Source organism: Thermobia domestica, chromosome 8 (assembly GCF_964235325.1).
Source record: "Thermobia domestica chromosome 8, izTheDome1.hap1.1, whole genome shotgun sequence".
NCBI classification, from domain to species: Eukaryota; Metazoa; Arthropoda; class Insecta; order Zygentoma; family Lepismatidae; genus Thermobia; species Thermobia domestica.
Window position 1 is genome coordinate 128,278,304 of NC_137461.1, and position 15,197 is coordinate 128,293,500.

Consider the following 15,197-nt stretch of genomic DNA (forward strand, 5'->3'; position numbering starts at 1 on the left):
AGGGACGATTTCCTTTCACAATAGAAGAATTTACCAGTTGGCATGTACACCGCAAAAAACGATTATATTAATATAACTCAATTTGACTACTAGCCAGTCAATGAAGGTCAAAAAACATCAAAGTTCGGAAAAAATTTGGGTAAAGCTGATTTTCTCTCAAGTGATAGACCACTATGAGAGGAACATTTTCCCAAAAGTCCCCGCCCCTCCCCCTGGAGCTTCTCCCCCCACGCCCCCTCAAAGTTAAAAAATGGGCGTTTTAGAAAAAAGGCCATATCTTCAAAACTAATGGACATATTGACATGCTTCTTTTTTTCTCGTAATCTGTAAAATGTGCTCTACAATTTCGTGTTTCTTAAAGTTTTTCATAAACTTAATAGTTTCTTGGCAATTTTAACCTAAAGAGTAAAAAATGAAAAAAATCGCCCGCGCCATTTTGTTTTTCCTCTTGTATTTCCTTAGTGAGTTGTGATATGGAAAAATGTTTCAAATAAATCTTACAGATCATAAAATTATCTTTCCAACGGTGTATATATTGTGGGGGTTACTCTTAAAACTAGCCATGTAGCGAGGTAAGTTTGAAGACGAGCGGGCTGAAATTTTCGCCTCAAATATCATGGAGGGATAAAATGCATAACACTAAGTAAATGTGTTAAAACAGAAGTGGAGGTGAAGCGAACTCCGTTGGGAGCATTTAATCCTGAAACTATTCGTATTCTTTCGTATGCCAAAAAAAGTCACCGTAGTGGGCTCTCCAATATTTTTGTGGAAGATTTTAATGACTTGAAAGTTACCAGAGAAATTGAATGTCGTACAGTACACCCGATATTTCCAATGAATGTTTTGTGGATTGCAGGCGCAGATATGCAGCGTGGGTGGAATGGATTCATGACCTCCGTAATGATTAGAAGAGAAGATTGTGAGGATACATATATATTAGTAATTCCCTTTATAAACATGGATCCTAGCAATTCATCAACAATTTTCTCTGCTCTGTTATGCTGCAGAACAATGTCAGAAGCAACGCCATGCCTGTATTGTTACGTTCGATCAACCATTGTTTTTAAAGGCGACTGAAATTGTAGCGTCAGCAAATCCCAACAGCGAAGTGTCAAAAATTATTCTGAGGCTAGGAGGATTCCATCTATTAATGTCTTTTATGGGTGCTATTGGAAAGATAATGGAGGGGAGTGGTTTGTAAGACCTATGGGCTACAGTTTTTGGTAAACTGACTGTGAACCACATGTTGAATGGTCACGCATACGCAAGAGCTGTCCGAGCATATAGCCTTACTGCTTGTGCGATTGTTAAAGTGATGAAGAGCAGTTTTCCTGGAATAAATGGCTCTCTTGCATATTTGGAAAATATTTCTAAAGATCTTCTTGAAAAGAGTTTTAATGAACAAGATGTTCTAGAAGAACCAGCTGTTAAAGAAGCTTTGAGCAAATTTAACGATTTCTTGCAGGAAATTAGAACTTTAAGCAGAACAATTAAGCTGTGGGTTAATCTCCTTAGGTGCATTGACCTTATAATGTTGTTTATCTTTGTAGAAAGATCAGGAAACTGGGATTTACATATGAATACAACCATTCAAATTCTCCCATATTTTCATGCTGCCGGACATCTCCCCTATGCTAAATCCGCCCACTTGTATGCACAAGAGATGTGCAAACTTGAATCAAAACTCACAAATCAAGAACTAGTTCTTTTTAAGGAGAAAGGATTCTTCACTATTAGGCGGAAAGGCAAGTACTGGCCAGGAACGTGGTCTGATATGTGCATAGAACAAGATTTGATGCGACCCATGAAACCTGTTGGAGGACTGACACATGGCCGTGGCATTACTGACAATACTCTTTCAAAATGGGTACTTGGAACACCATTCTTTCTCAAAGTCCATGAGGCTGTAGAAGATTTTTTCGGAAGAGTAATGCAGTTTAGCGTACAGCACGTGTAACTACGAGAATCCAGAAAGAAGAAAGACTTGTCAGACTTACAGAAGTTTACAGCTTGGTTACAAGAACACAATCCTTTTATAAAGTTGTCTGTTGAACTGGTCTCTTTGGCCACTGGGTTGGTTTGTGATGATTCAATAAACTGTGATCAAGCATACGATGTCGGTTTGTCTACCATGAACAAAATTACCAAGAAATTTCCAAGAACTCAAACTGCATAGAAAAGATACGGTGAAAACACAGGCAGCACAGAAGTCAGCAAGAGTAAGATCAAAAGAGGTCAATATCAATTCTCAACAGCTTTTTAATCGTATATTGTGTGCCTGTGATAGCGCCAGCAAATTAAAGACATATTTCGAATATGAATTGGCAGTACGCCCACCAGCTCTGTTTGACGAAGTTTCTCTTCGAAAAGGTACAAAATCATCCTTGATGAAAGTTTTTGAAGAAGGAATCATCGAAGAACTAGATGTAAAGGATGCAACATATATTGTAGACGGAGGGTTTCTTCTTCACCATCTGCCATGGCCAAAAAATTGTACCTTTGGAGTTGTCTTAGAGAACTATTGTACACATGTTCTTAATAAATATGGTCAAAAATCTATCGTTGTTTTTGATGGTTACCCTAGTGAGCCTACCACGAAAAATGAAGAACAAAACAGGAGAGCGGCGAAAAAATCTTCACAAGACTTTTTTTTTTTTTTTTTTTTTTTTGTCGAAACAGTCTGTGCCACGGGAAAAGACGAGTTCTTAGGTAATAGAAACAATAAGAAGAGATTATCGTTGGCTCTGGGGTCTGAACTCGTGAAACGGGGATTGACTGTAATTACAGCAGAGGAAGACGCAGATGTTGACATTGTAATGACGGCCATTCAACAGTTGAAAACTGCTTTTAAAGTTATTGTTGTAGGATCTGATACTGACCTGGTAGTCTTACTGCTTTGTCTCCTCAGAAAGAAAGTGCTTTTGTTTACTTCTGTAAAGATAAAGGTGGTGTGACTCCGAACACACGGTACTTCAGGATCGAAACATTGATTGAAAAGTTTGGAGATTGCCGGCAACTATTTTTGTTCTGTCATGCGTTTACAGGATGTGACACGACATCGTGTTTTTATGGTATGGGCAAATTAAAAGTAATAGATATGCTCAAATCACCGGAATTTCAAAACTGGGCCAGAGTGTTTTTGGATATTTCAAAATCTAAAGGAGAAATATTATCTACAGGTGAAAAATTAGTTTTGGCTTTGTATGATTTGGGAAAATACTCAAATTTGAATGAAGCCCGATACCACAGATTTTTGTCTTTCACAAAGAAAAGTTCACTAAGATCTAACTTTGACCTGGCCAAACTACCTCCAACTTCTAAAGCGTGTAATGAACATTCGCTCAGAGTATTTTTGCAAGTACAGAAATGGTTAGGAAATAAACTTCCTGACACAGAATGGGGTTGGAGAATAGAATTAATTAAAGAAAACGGACGCTCCAAAAAGACATTGAGACCTATTCCCACATCCCAGCCATTTGCACCAGACGAGCTTCTGTACATAATATCATGTTCGTGTAAGCAAGGATGTAGGCAATACTGTAAATGTAAAATAACTAAAATAGATTGCTCTGCAATGTGTGAGCACTGTATGGGCTGTCTTGCCTAAATTCACATTTCTATTCCGAGGAAAAACTTGTAGAATCATCATCCGAAAATTAAATAGTATACTGTATAGCTACGGAAGATTAAGTTGAAAATACTGCAGTAAGCATAGCGGACATGTTCAAAATTAAGATGTAAACATAATAAAAAATGTTATAGATATAATTTCATACGCTAATTGACTGAGAAGATCCAAGGCAAAAAATAGGGAAAGGAAGAGCAAACAAAATATTTCAAATTTTTATAGTTTATTTCTTTATCTAGAAATTATTAGATTTATAAAAAAATAGGAAATAAAATAAAATAATTTTATCACTTTTTAAGAATAAAACAGAATGTGAAAATCATCAGTGTGTTGAATAGTTTCAGAGATAATACCGTTTGTCAGAAACGCTTATTTTTAAATTTGGAATGGTAATGGGGATAGAGTAAGGGTTAAAGCTTCACAGGAGAGGCAGGACTAAACAAAAATGCTTTTCTAACAATGCAGTGGTTTATTATTTGAAAAAAAAAAGCTTTGTTATTATTTTTTTCTTTCGAAATGAAACATAGTGACTGATATTTGAGGCGAAAATGTGAGCCCGCTCGTCTTCAAACTTACCTCGCTACATGGCTAATTTTAAGAGTAATCCCCACAATATATACATCTTTGGAAAGATAATTTTATGCTCTTTAAGATTTATTTGAAACATTTTTCCATATCACAACTCACTAAGGAAATATAAGAGGAAAAACAAAATGGCGCGGGCGATTTTTTCATTTTTTAAACTTTAGGTTAAAATTGCCAAGAAACCATTAGGTTTATGAAAAACTTTAAAGAATACGAAATTGTAGAACATATTTCACAGATTACGAGAAAAAAAGAAACATGTCAATATGTCCATTAGTTTTGAAGATATGGCCTTTTTTCTAAAACGCCCATTTTTTAACTTTGAGGGGGCGTGGGGGGAGAAGCTCCAGGGGGAGGGGCGGGGACTTTTGGGAAAATGTTCCCCTCATAGTGGTCTATCACTTGGGAGAAAATCAGCTTTACCCAAATTTTTTCCTTGCAAAAACCTTTATTGACTGGGCTATACAGGTCAATGCTCTAATCGTGTTATCATATTTCAATACCACTGTTCCAGTGTTGCGGTTTACACAGGGCCGCTGTTACCAGTTTGACGGGTAACTGGTACTGATAAGTGTTAAATTAGACGATAGAATTTATTTTGTAAAATGAAATTAGCACCGTAAAGGTTTTAAAGAACTCTCTGAATAAACTAAGTAACGCGGAAACAGGAACAGTGCAGCAGTCTTCTTTCAACACCACTCCAGCTTTATTGCGATAGAGCCCATAGCTTTTAAAATAGGATATTTTAAAACTTATGTTTCGCATTTTTGAAGGTTTATAATTCTGAAAAGAGACTTTTTCAATCCATGTTTAATATAACTTTTTCTTTCGTTTGATATAAGGAATCACTCCTCGATGCTTGGTAGTGTTATTTTTCCGCAACCTATGTAAATGTTTTATGGACCTACAATAAACCGGTCCCAATGCTTTGTCTTAGTTCCTTTACTTCAGTACACAGAACATAATACCTCCTCTTTAATGCATTTTGTAGAAATATTGTTTTTAAACATTTTTACTGGCTGGTATTATTTACTGTTGTGTTATTTTTTTCAGAAAAATAAACACACTGCTGAACAAGACTGCACTTTAATATAAAAACACATTTACACGTGACGTTTCGATCTTTTAGCCAAGATCCTCATCAGACGTACACTGAGTGATACAAAAAACTACTCAAGAACATATACACAATACAAGGCAGATGTATTGTGTATATGTTCTTGAGTAGTTTTTTGTATCACTCAGTGTACGTCTGATGAGGATCTTGGCTAGAAGATCGAAACGTCACGTGTAAATGTGTTTTTATATTAAATAAGTGTAGTCGTGTTCAGCAGTGTGCTTATTTTTCTAATTTTATTCGCAAGACGTTGACTATGATTGTGTGTCAGTTATTTTTTTAAGCTTATTTCGCAAGGAGGTAACGATTTCGACTAATGTTTTATACAAAATTACTTAAAATGACAAATCCGAGGACAAGATAGCGATTTATATAGACCTCAATCTTTAGAAGTCAGAGGCGGATCCAGGACGGACTTCTGGGAGGGGGCCATGGGTTGTAATACTGCTACTTAGAGCTACTTTTAAGAGCTCCAAACTCTGGGACGGGTTTTATTTATATGTAAAATTTAAAAAAGCTTCCTTTCCTTGGGGGAAGGGGGGGGGCGATAGCCTCGAACGTACCCTGGATCCGCCACTGTTAGAAGTGTAATTTAAGGCCAAAGTTTTTCAGGAAGCCAGAGAGTTTTCTGAGCAAGAAACCAGAAGTTGTTTAAGAGCAGTCTTTGAAATATTTTCATTAGGCCTAATCTAATACTGTCTATTGACTCTACGTATCAATTCTGCTAGCCATCAAAATACAGGGTGAGCATAAAGTCTTGCCCTGATTACAAATATTTATTACAGAAGAACCGTTTGACATAATAATGTAAATACTCGTCAGTTACATAGAATAGTATTACAAGTTTTTTTTAAAGATCACTTACATTACTTATGTTACTGATGGGCGATTTGCTTTCGTGATACCACAGCACGCATTGCGCTTTCTCCTGCTTCGATGCCATTTCGCCAACTAACCCGCGAGCACCAAGTAACGTATTGCGTCACTCTTGGGTGGCACTAGTGCCATCTATTGGTCTTAAAAAAACTTGTAATACTAACCTATGTAACGGACCAGAATTTACATTATTGTGTCAAACGGTTATTCCGTAATACATTTTTATAATCAGGGCAGGACTTTATGCTCACGGTGTATAGATGATAATACTGCCTTGATAAATATAGGAAAAATAAAATCGACTATCCTTCAAGACAACCAATTGATTTGTAATGTCTTTAATATTTTCAGTTTCTTTTATTGGTTTTATTCTATTACAGATGTTGGCTTACTTCCCCTGTTTATATATGGACTTTCAATGCTCCAGTTATAATTGTTATAGCGGTAAGTAGATAGAAAACATTTTAATGTTGCAATATAGTAGGATTTTCTTGTATAGCCCAAGCACGGATTATATAGATGTGAAGTGGCTAACGCGTCGATCAGGAAGACGTGAGAAGTAGCCAGCATGGGCGCCCGAAGAAAATTTTCTAAGGGGCTCATATCCATGATTGTTATATTACGTTCAGTATTTAATATATGTGGTTTTCTATATTACGTATACATTTTCGTGAGCCAGGAAAGGACCCGGGCCCACCCTGCCTCCCGTTCGGGCGCTCATGGTGGCCGGCCGTGATTTATGTCATACTGTCTGGATCGACCATTGATGTTGTTTTATGATTTCCTTTAGCGAGACTTGGAACAAACAACTAGACCACAAGTGACTTCTGGAACAAAAAATAGCCTCCAAACCTGAAAAGATTGCCTACTCCTGGTACAGACAGACAAATGTGCATTAAAACTTTGTGGAATTGTTTTAATGTTCATGGCACTCATAATGTACGGTGTTTTCAAGGTCATCCCTCTTTTGTAACAATTAAACATTGCTTAACACGATATTTAGCTAATCGATGGAAATATTATGTCCCAATTATCATGGCAGAATACGTTCAAAATGTTGTATCTTCATTGGAAGAACAGTGGGGGATATAGCTCGGGGCCGGGGGCCTAGACCCCGAGTTTTCTTAGTGACAAAATATGTTAAGCTAGTATTTATATATTTTTTGAAGTTTATAGTAGGTATACCTATCATAGTCTGGGTTCTGGCTGGCTCCCAAGTTCTTACCTTCTAGATCCACCTCTGTACTGAGAAAAAAAATTGTAGGTGGCAGGTTAAAAAGGTAGGTTAATGCGTAATTCCTGTAGTTTTTGGACTTAACATACAGCAGACGTATAACTAAAAACGCATGTTTTATAATACTTCCCGTATAAGTATCCCATCTATACGTACTTTCCGTATGAAACAATGTAAGCGGACAGGATCTCACGTACAAATGGACGTGTATAACATATAGCTGAGGAATGTAGCATAAGTATATGCGTGTGATATACGGAAAACTGTTAGATGTCAGACATCCTGCAACGTTATGATGTAACATCTAAGGGCAGTGCCTATGTAGCATACGGATAACGTATGCTCCGTACTGATTTCCGTAGTAAGCAAGATGATACCGTATATTTGTACAATATACCGCTGTCCGGAGAACTGATTTTTCTCTGTGTGGAAGAAGTGAATTTGCTTTTAGGTCAAAGAGTAAAGTTAACGTAAATAAGGAAAAAAAGAAATAAAACACCATTTCTTTGGTTTTTCTTTTGCTCTTATGGAGGACAATAGCACAAAAGAGACCTATTCATTTTCTTATTCTGGAGCAACGATGAGAGCTAATTAAGAAAAATAAATATACGTAACAATTCTCTTTCTGATAAGAAGATATACCTGTCTCATGGAAAGGCAAAATTGTATTTACTGTTTATTCACAATGTTCTCCCTTTTTTATGTTTTTGTCACTGTCATAGCTACCAACTTACAGATTTTTTCATTGCATCTGGTGGTCAGTTTACTAACCGACGACGAATCTTTACAGCTTTTGCTGGAGTATAGTAATAATGTATGGTTAATTGTTGGTAACTATCAAAAAGAAACTGCACTGCTTAGTATCTGGACGTGCATGGAAAAGAAGAGCACTGATGCCTTTATCTTCAGAGATTGGAGGATAAAATTCTCTCTTTTGATAAGCAGGATTGCTTTAACTTAGATGGAATAACTTAATAAGTTCCGTTATCATTTTATGTTTTATCTTTTACTTCCTCATATAAGATCAAGGTTATGAAGAACATATATCGTGATGGGGGCGAATAGCCTCGATGCTGACGTCCCCATTAAACCTCAATCAATCAATCAATCAAATGAAGAGCATAACCTACTATTAAAGTGGGCTCCGATCCATGACTGGGACTTGAATCGGTGAAATTACAGACCATCATGGAAGATCAATTTTGACAGTACAGGACGTTCCCCACCACACTGTATCGCTCTCAAGAGAGCGAAATTACATAATTACATCATTGGACACTTCTCGCAAACGTACTTCAGTGCTTTGTTAAACTAATTTACTTTCATTATCTTGAGTATCAAATTATAAGAGTATAATCGCTACTGCTAGAGAGCTTAGCAACTTGGAGTTTACTACATCCGTTTAGGAAATTTAATATCAAATCTCTAAAATATTATTGCAATATCAGTTGTTGAATTATTTTGAAATTAGCTAACCTCTGAGCTTAACGAGTGTAAAGGCTAGATATTAAGATTTCTTACCTTTTTAACAATAAGTTTATTGCTGGTAGTTAACAGTCCTAAAACTTACTGTTCAAATTATCCGAAGTACAAATCTTACCTTCGTTTGAACACGAAAAAGAAAATCAAAATTGAACATGAAGGCGAAATACAATTTAAGTAGAAAAGTACAAAAAATGAAATTACTTCTAGTGAGAAACTGTTTTAATGAAAGATAGTTTAGAACCCACATTATTTAAATATGCTCGGACAATTTTATTTTCGGAAGTAAAGTTTCTTGAAGTACATAAAATTTCATCATAATATTAAGAAATACTGATTTTCTAGTATCCAAAGTTTGAAGCAGAACTGTTAGTAATTTATAATTTCATCGAAGGATAGATGGAACAGAGTAATTAAATACTTAAGGGTTTATGAGAAACTAGTTGATTTTTAATAGAAATTTGTTGAATCATTCAGGAATTGATAAAGTACTATAAATGAAATTAAATGAAATATTTCGGTTTAACGTCCCACGGTTAGGCTAACAAGACGACGATTACGGCTAGTGAATGATAAGGGAAAAATTGGTGGAATGAGGAAGTGGGAAGAAACGGAAGTATCCCATGAAAACCTACAGGTACGATGTTGTCCATTAGAAACTTACTTGGGGATCGAACCAGGGACCCCATTCACCACAGGCAGGTGCTCTATCGCTGAGACACCGTGCCTCCAATGCAATGCTATTACGAAGACTAGAAAGACCAGAAAATTCACTTCATTTATTATTAGAGAACTGAAAAACACATTATGTCAGTAACATCTTGAAGAAGAAGTAGGTGTGTCACGTATACACCGTGTAAAAGAGTTTGTATGTGCGCTTTTAATTAATATTGTAACCGGAAGTGATAGTAGATTTTGATTCTGCTAAAGATAGAATACGAGGGAGGTTCAATAATTATTTTCCCATGCATATTTAAAATACTTGAGCTGGGATGGCTGATGGAGGATATTGTAGCCTAATGTCTTAGATGCCTATATGCTAAATTTCAGAACCATAACTGCTATATTAGTATTCTTTTTTTGTCGTTTCAGGTGTGAGAGGTGGCACCTAGCTTGAAAAATGGAGAAAACCGAACAACGAGCTGTCATCAAGTACCTCCAGAAAAAGTGGTTAAGCCCAAAGGAGATTCATGAGGACATGATCAGTGTGTGGTTCCTTCCTACCAGGTGGTAAAGAACTGGTTCTGCGGCTTCCGTTGTGGCAGGGAAAGCTGTCAACAGGCCCCTGGTGCTGGTCCTCCAACAACAGCATGCACCCCAGGAAACATTGATGCTATCCATGATACGATTATAGCAAACAGACGAATCACGGTGCAACAGTTATCAGACATCATGCACATCTCTGTAGGCTCAGTGGAAACCATTGTGCATGAACAGTTGGGAATCAGAAAGGTGTCAGCGCGATAGATACCCAAAATGTTATCTCCTGAAAATCAGAAAGACAGAGTTCGATTTTCAAGGGCTGGTTTGGAGGTTATGGGGACAGACCTGAAAATGTTCTGTGATAGATTTGTGACAGTGGATGAGACGTGGCTCCATCACTATGATCTCGAGTCCAAACGACAGAGTATAGAGTGGCGGCACAGCAATTCGCCTTCCCCACGCAAGTTCAAGGTGCAAGCATCAGCACGCAAGGCTATGGCCACAATTTTTTGGATGCGAATTGTGTGCTCCTTATTGACTACCTGGAGGATGGACACACTATTCGGGGGCCTATTATGCAGCCCTAATCCCTAAGTTAAGCGAAGTAATCAAGGAAAAACTGCGCGGGATGTTGCAGCGAACCGTGGTGTTCCACCAAGATAATGTTCCGGCCCACAAAAGCCATCTTACTGGTCCCGCAATCCACGCTGCTGGTAATGATGTGTTGGAATATCCTCCCTACTTACCCCACCTCACCCCTAGTGACTTTCATTTGTTCCCAAAGTTGAAGAAGCACTTCAAGGGGAAGAAGTTTCACTCAAATGCAGCTGATATTGAAGCTTCGTAGGAATGGCTCACGGCTCAGACAGAGACTTTCTTTGAAGCTGGCATAGTAGCTTTACAGCATAGGTGGAAGAAGTGCATTACTATGAAAGGAGACTTTTTTGGAAAAATAGTAGGAGGGACAATAATTATTGAACTACCCTCGTATATTCTTGGGGCGATTAATTGATAGCAGAAAACTGCCTCTCACTATCTATTAAAATTTTTATTCGATAGCAATCAATGTTAAAACTGGAAGTGGTTAATTTGTACCACATCGGGTTTGTACTGAAGATTAAGAGAAACCGTGGCATATATGCTTAGGCCGGTAAATCAACCCCCCCCCCCAAAAAAACGAATCTTACTATACTGTGAAAAATTGATGGTGGTCCATTAAGTACTTTTTGAGATTGTTTGTCTCCCGAACGGATAGGCGAACAGACAGAGACAGGGTAAATATTAGGGTGGGCCGAAAAAAATTTTTTCAGATATTCAGGATTGAGTAGTTATCAAAAGTTGTGTATTGGTACGAAATGAAGCCATGTCAAATATGTTGATTTTAAAACAATATTTAACCGGGCCCCCGTGGCCCTAAAGTTCCTAATTTTTTGTTCAAATAAAATGGTTTTAGGTAATAAGAACATTTTACCAGACAATACTATTAATACATAAAACATGAAACACATGGTTTCAATATACGCAAATAACTATTAAGAGCTTAACTAACTTTCATAACTACCATATTAACACACGAAAAACCTTTGTGTTGAGCCCACCTCAGAACGCTCAAACTTTAAGAGAATATCACTTTTTCGCATTTGGATGCAAAATGCATAACACTGGCTTTCCGAAGGCTGCGCTTACATTGCTGAATTCAAATAAACTAAAAACAATATGGCTGCGAGCCTCTCTTCCTGTATTGTCTTGTCTTCGAATTAAGCATATGATTTTGAATTACAACTCAAAATGCAAAACGATCATTAACCCCATTAAGAAATGAGATATACCCATTAAGAGCCAAATTAAAGAAATTTAAGAACGGTGCTCAGAAGTTATGTGATATTTTCTCTTGCAAATGCTGCGATAGATTAACCTGTAAGTGTTGTAAATCAAATTATGTACCGCTTTTGGAGTGGGAGCTTATATTAGATCAGAGAAATCAGAGACAAATGACGACTTGCAATGTAGATGAAGCAGAAACCCATAGGCTCAAAAGAAAGCATGACACACAGATCGATTATGATGCTGCGGTACCAATTACAAGAGGGTTACAATCATTAGCCTCAATCCCGTACTTGGAACATACATTAAGCGCTTCCACCCCGAATTCAGACGATGAAGAGTTCGCATGGAGCTATCGTTTAGGGAATAAAATCTAAAGTAAACCTAAATAAACAAACGTGATCCCTAAACAAATGAGTACCGCAAAAGATTTAACAGATATATCGAATAGGTCGGCTGCTAAAATTGTATTCGCTGTTTTAGAAGATATGAATTTACTGAACAAAACTAACTAAGACAAGGTAGTAGATAAAAACAAAATCCGTACGAAACTAGCAAAAAAGAAAATAAAAAAGAAACCGTCTACAGTGTAAAGCTACTAATTTTAAGGGTCTCTATTTTGATGGCCGAAAATACCACACTATAGTTCTAACTGACAATTGCAGTAGGCAAAGCACTGAAGAATATGCGGATTATATCGATTTGACCGATTGGTCAGAAGTAATAGTAACGAAACCTCCAATTTCGGCTAACGTATCAATAGAAGAAACAATCGAAATGATTGTGGAAAAGAGGAGGTTTCAGTTTGTCACGTTCCCCTTCCACACACAGGCTTTGGAGAAGTGTCTAAAGGTAGTAACAGAATCTTCTTCAGAAGTATGCGGTAGTGTTGCACGAGACGGTTATATTCTCGCAAAACTGGAAGCACGAAAGTATCTACCAAGGTTCGGACATAAATCTCAATATTTTGTTCCAAGATTCAGCTAAGGAGCTTTAAGTAAGAGGAGGGTGGGTGTGAGGAACTCGCTGTGTAGCCATCTTCACGTGGTGAGTTCTGCGCTGGTTTGGTGTTTGTTGGTCAATTTTTCAACCTTACCTTATGTATTTGTGTCCGTACTATTATATCTACTAAACACCAATCAGGCGAAGAGCTGCACATCAGATCAGAACATTTAAAATCCTGGGGTCAAGTTAAAGTATTAGGAATCTTAACCAATTTTCTATACATACTTAAAATAATGGTATATATATATATTTTTTAAAAAATAACACTTTTCGGACCCGCAGGGCCTTTTGAAATATTTTTATCTGCCTCTGTTTTGAGGAAGAAACATAGCATTATACAACTTTTGCACGGTACTCAAACTTAATTTTCTGAAAACAAATATTTTAATAATATTTTCACTACTCACAACCATATTTTTTTGAGCATTAACGTTCTTTTGGGCTCCCGGGGCCCGGTTAAATATATTTTTATCCGGCTCTGTTTTGGCGAGAAAACATGACATTATAAATTTTGCACGGTACTCAAACTTAACTTTCTAAAAAAATATATTTCAATAATATTTTCACTATTCACAAATTTTTTTTTTTTCAAAATTAACGTTCTTTGGGGACCCCGGGGCCCGGTTAAATATCTTTTAATCCGGCTCTGTATTGGTGAGGAAACATAATATAACATTATACAACTTTTGCACGGTACTGAATCTTAACTTTCTAAAAATATATTTTAATAATATTTTCATTGCTGGCTACTTTCTTTTTCAAAATTAACGTTCTTTCGGGCCCCCGGGGCCCGGTTAAATATCTTTTTATCCGGCTCTATTTTAGTGAAGAAACATAATATTATACAACTTTTGCATGATACTCAAGCTTAACTTTCTAAAAAATATATTTCAATAATATTTTCACTACTCATAACTTTTTTGTTTTCAAAATTAACGTTCTTTGGGGCCCCTGGGGCCCGGTTAAATATCTTTTAATCCTGCTCTGTTTTGGTGAGGAAACATAATATAACATTATACAACTTTTGAACGGTACTGAAACTTGACTTTCTAAAAATATATTTTAATAATATTTTCATTGCTGGCTACCTTTTTTTAAAAAAATTAGCGTTCTTTCGGGCCCCCGGGGCCCGGTTAAATATATTTTTATCCGGCTCTATTTTGGTGAAGAAACCTAACGTAATATTATACAACTTTTGCATGGTACTCAAACTTAACTTTCTAAAAAATATATTTCAATAATATTTTCACTACTCGCAACTATTTTTTTGAAAATTAACGTTCTTTGGGGCCCTCGGGGCCCGGTTAAATATTTTTTAATCCGGCTCTGTTTTGGTGAGGAAACATAATATAACATTATACAACTTTTGCACGGTACTCAATCTTAATTTTCTAAAAAAAATTTTTTTCGGCCGTTTTCGGCCCACCCTAGTAAATATACAAAATAGTTTTACAGACATAGGAAATATCAAACTACAATACTTCCAAGGGTAACGTATATGATACCTTCTCTACAAATATCGAAGTTGTTGCTTACGTAATCCATTAATATACTATTTGATATAAAATTACATATTTCGTATCTCATATGATAAAGAGTCCCATTGAAAATTCGTTCACATATTTTTATTGAGATCTATCCTCTGTATTCTTGAGCTTTGCCCTCCGCCTAGCAAAAGCAAAAGGATGAAATAAAATCAAAAATATTTCGCTGGGGAAAGTGGGATTTCTTCAAGACACTAGAGAGGTCAAGAAAGCGTGAGATAGCAGAAGAGGATGGTCACAGTTCAATTGGTCTATGGTATTATATATTTTTCATTTTGTCCAGGGACTGGCTCCGTTCGTTTGCTTTCGCTACTGCTATGGTGTGAGGAAAGAAAAGATGAGGAATTGTTCAATGGTAGAAGTGGAAATGGGAGGGAAGAGGTAGAAACGAGACAAAATAACGAAGACATCGTTGAGCTGGGGCAATAAATTGCATTCTCATGAGAAGGGAGCAAGAACAAACGGCAGAGTAGGGAGTTCTGATTCTGACAATGGATATTGGTCATCGTTGTTTTAATTCTCGCTGCCCTTTCATCCCCTGTGCAAGGATTTGATTTACTGTGAGGCACAAATAGGAAACTATAAGTACAGACAATGAAATTCCTTGAGTATCAACATAAGAAATTCTTGAGTAGAAGTGGTACAACTTTGGGAATATAAGGCTATAATTCACGCATAATACAAGCAGGCACGTAGCCA

The 15,197-nt window shown here is 36.7% G+C and overlaps 1 protein-coding gene across 1 annotated transcript in view; it reads left to right on the forward strand.

Moving 5' to 3' along the window:
• Nucleotides 1-15,197, forward strand: part of LOC145691840 (latrophilin-like protein LAT-2) — a 324,510-nt gene that overhangs the window by 72,671 nt on the left and 236,642 nt on the right. Inside the window, exon 3 of the mRNA XM_081767156.1 lies at nucleotides 6,587-6,650. Within this exon, the coding sequence (XP_081623282.1) occupies nucleotides 6,587-6,650 (64 nt within the window). The remainder of the gene's footprint in view (nucleotides 1-6,586; nucleotides 6,651-15,197) is intronic.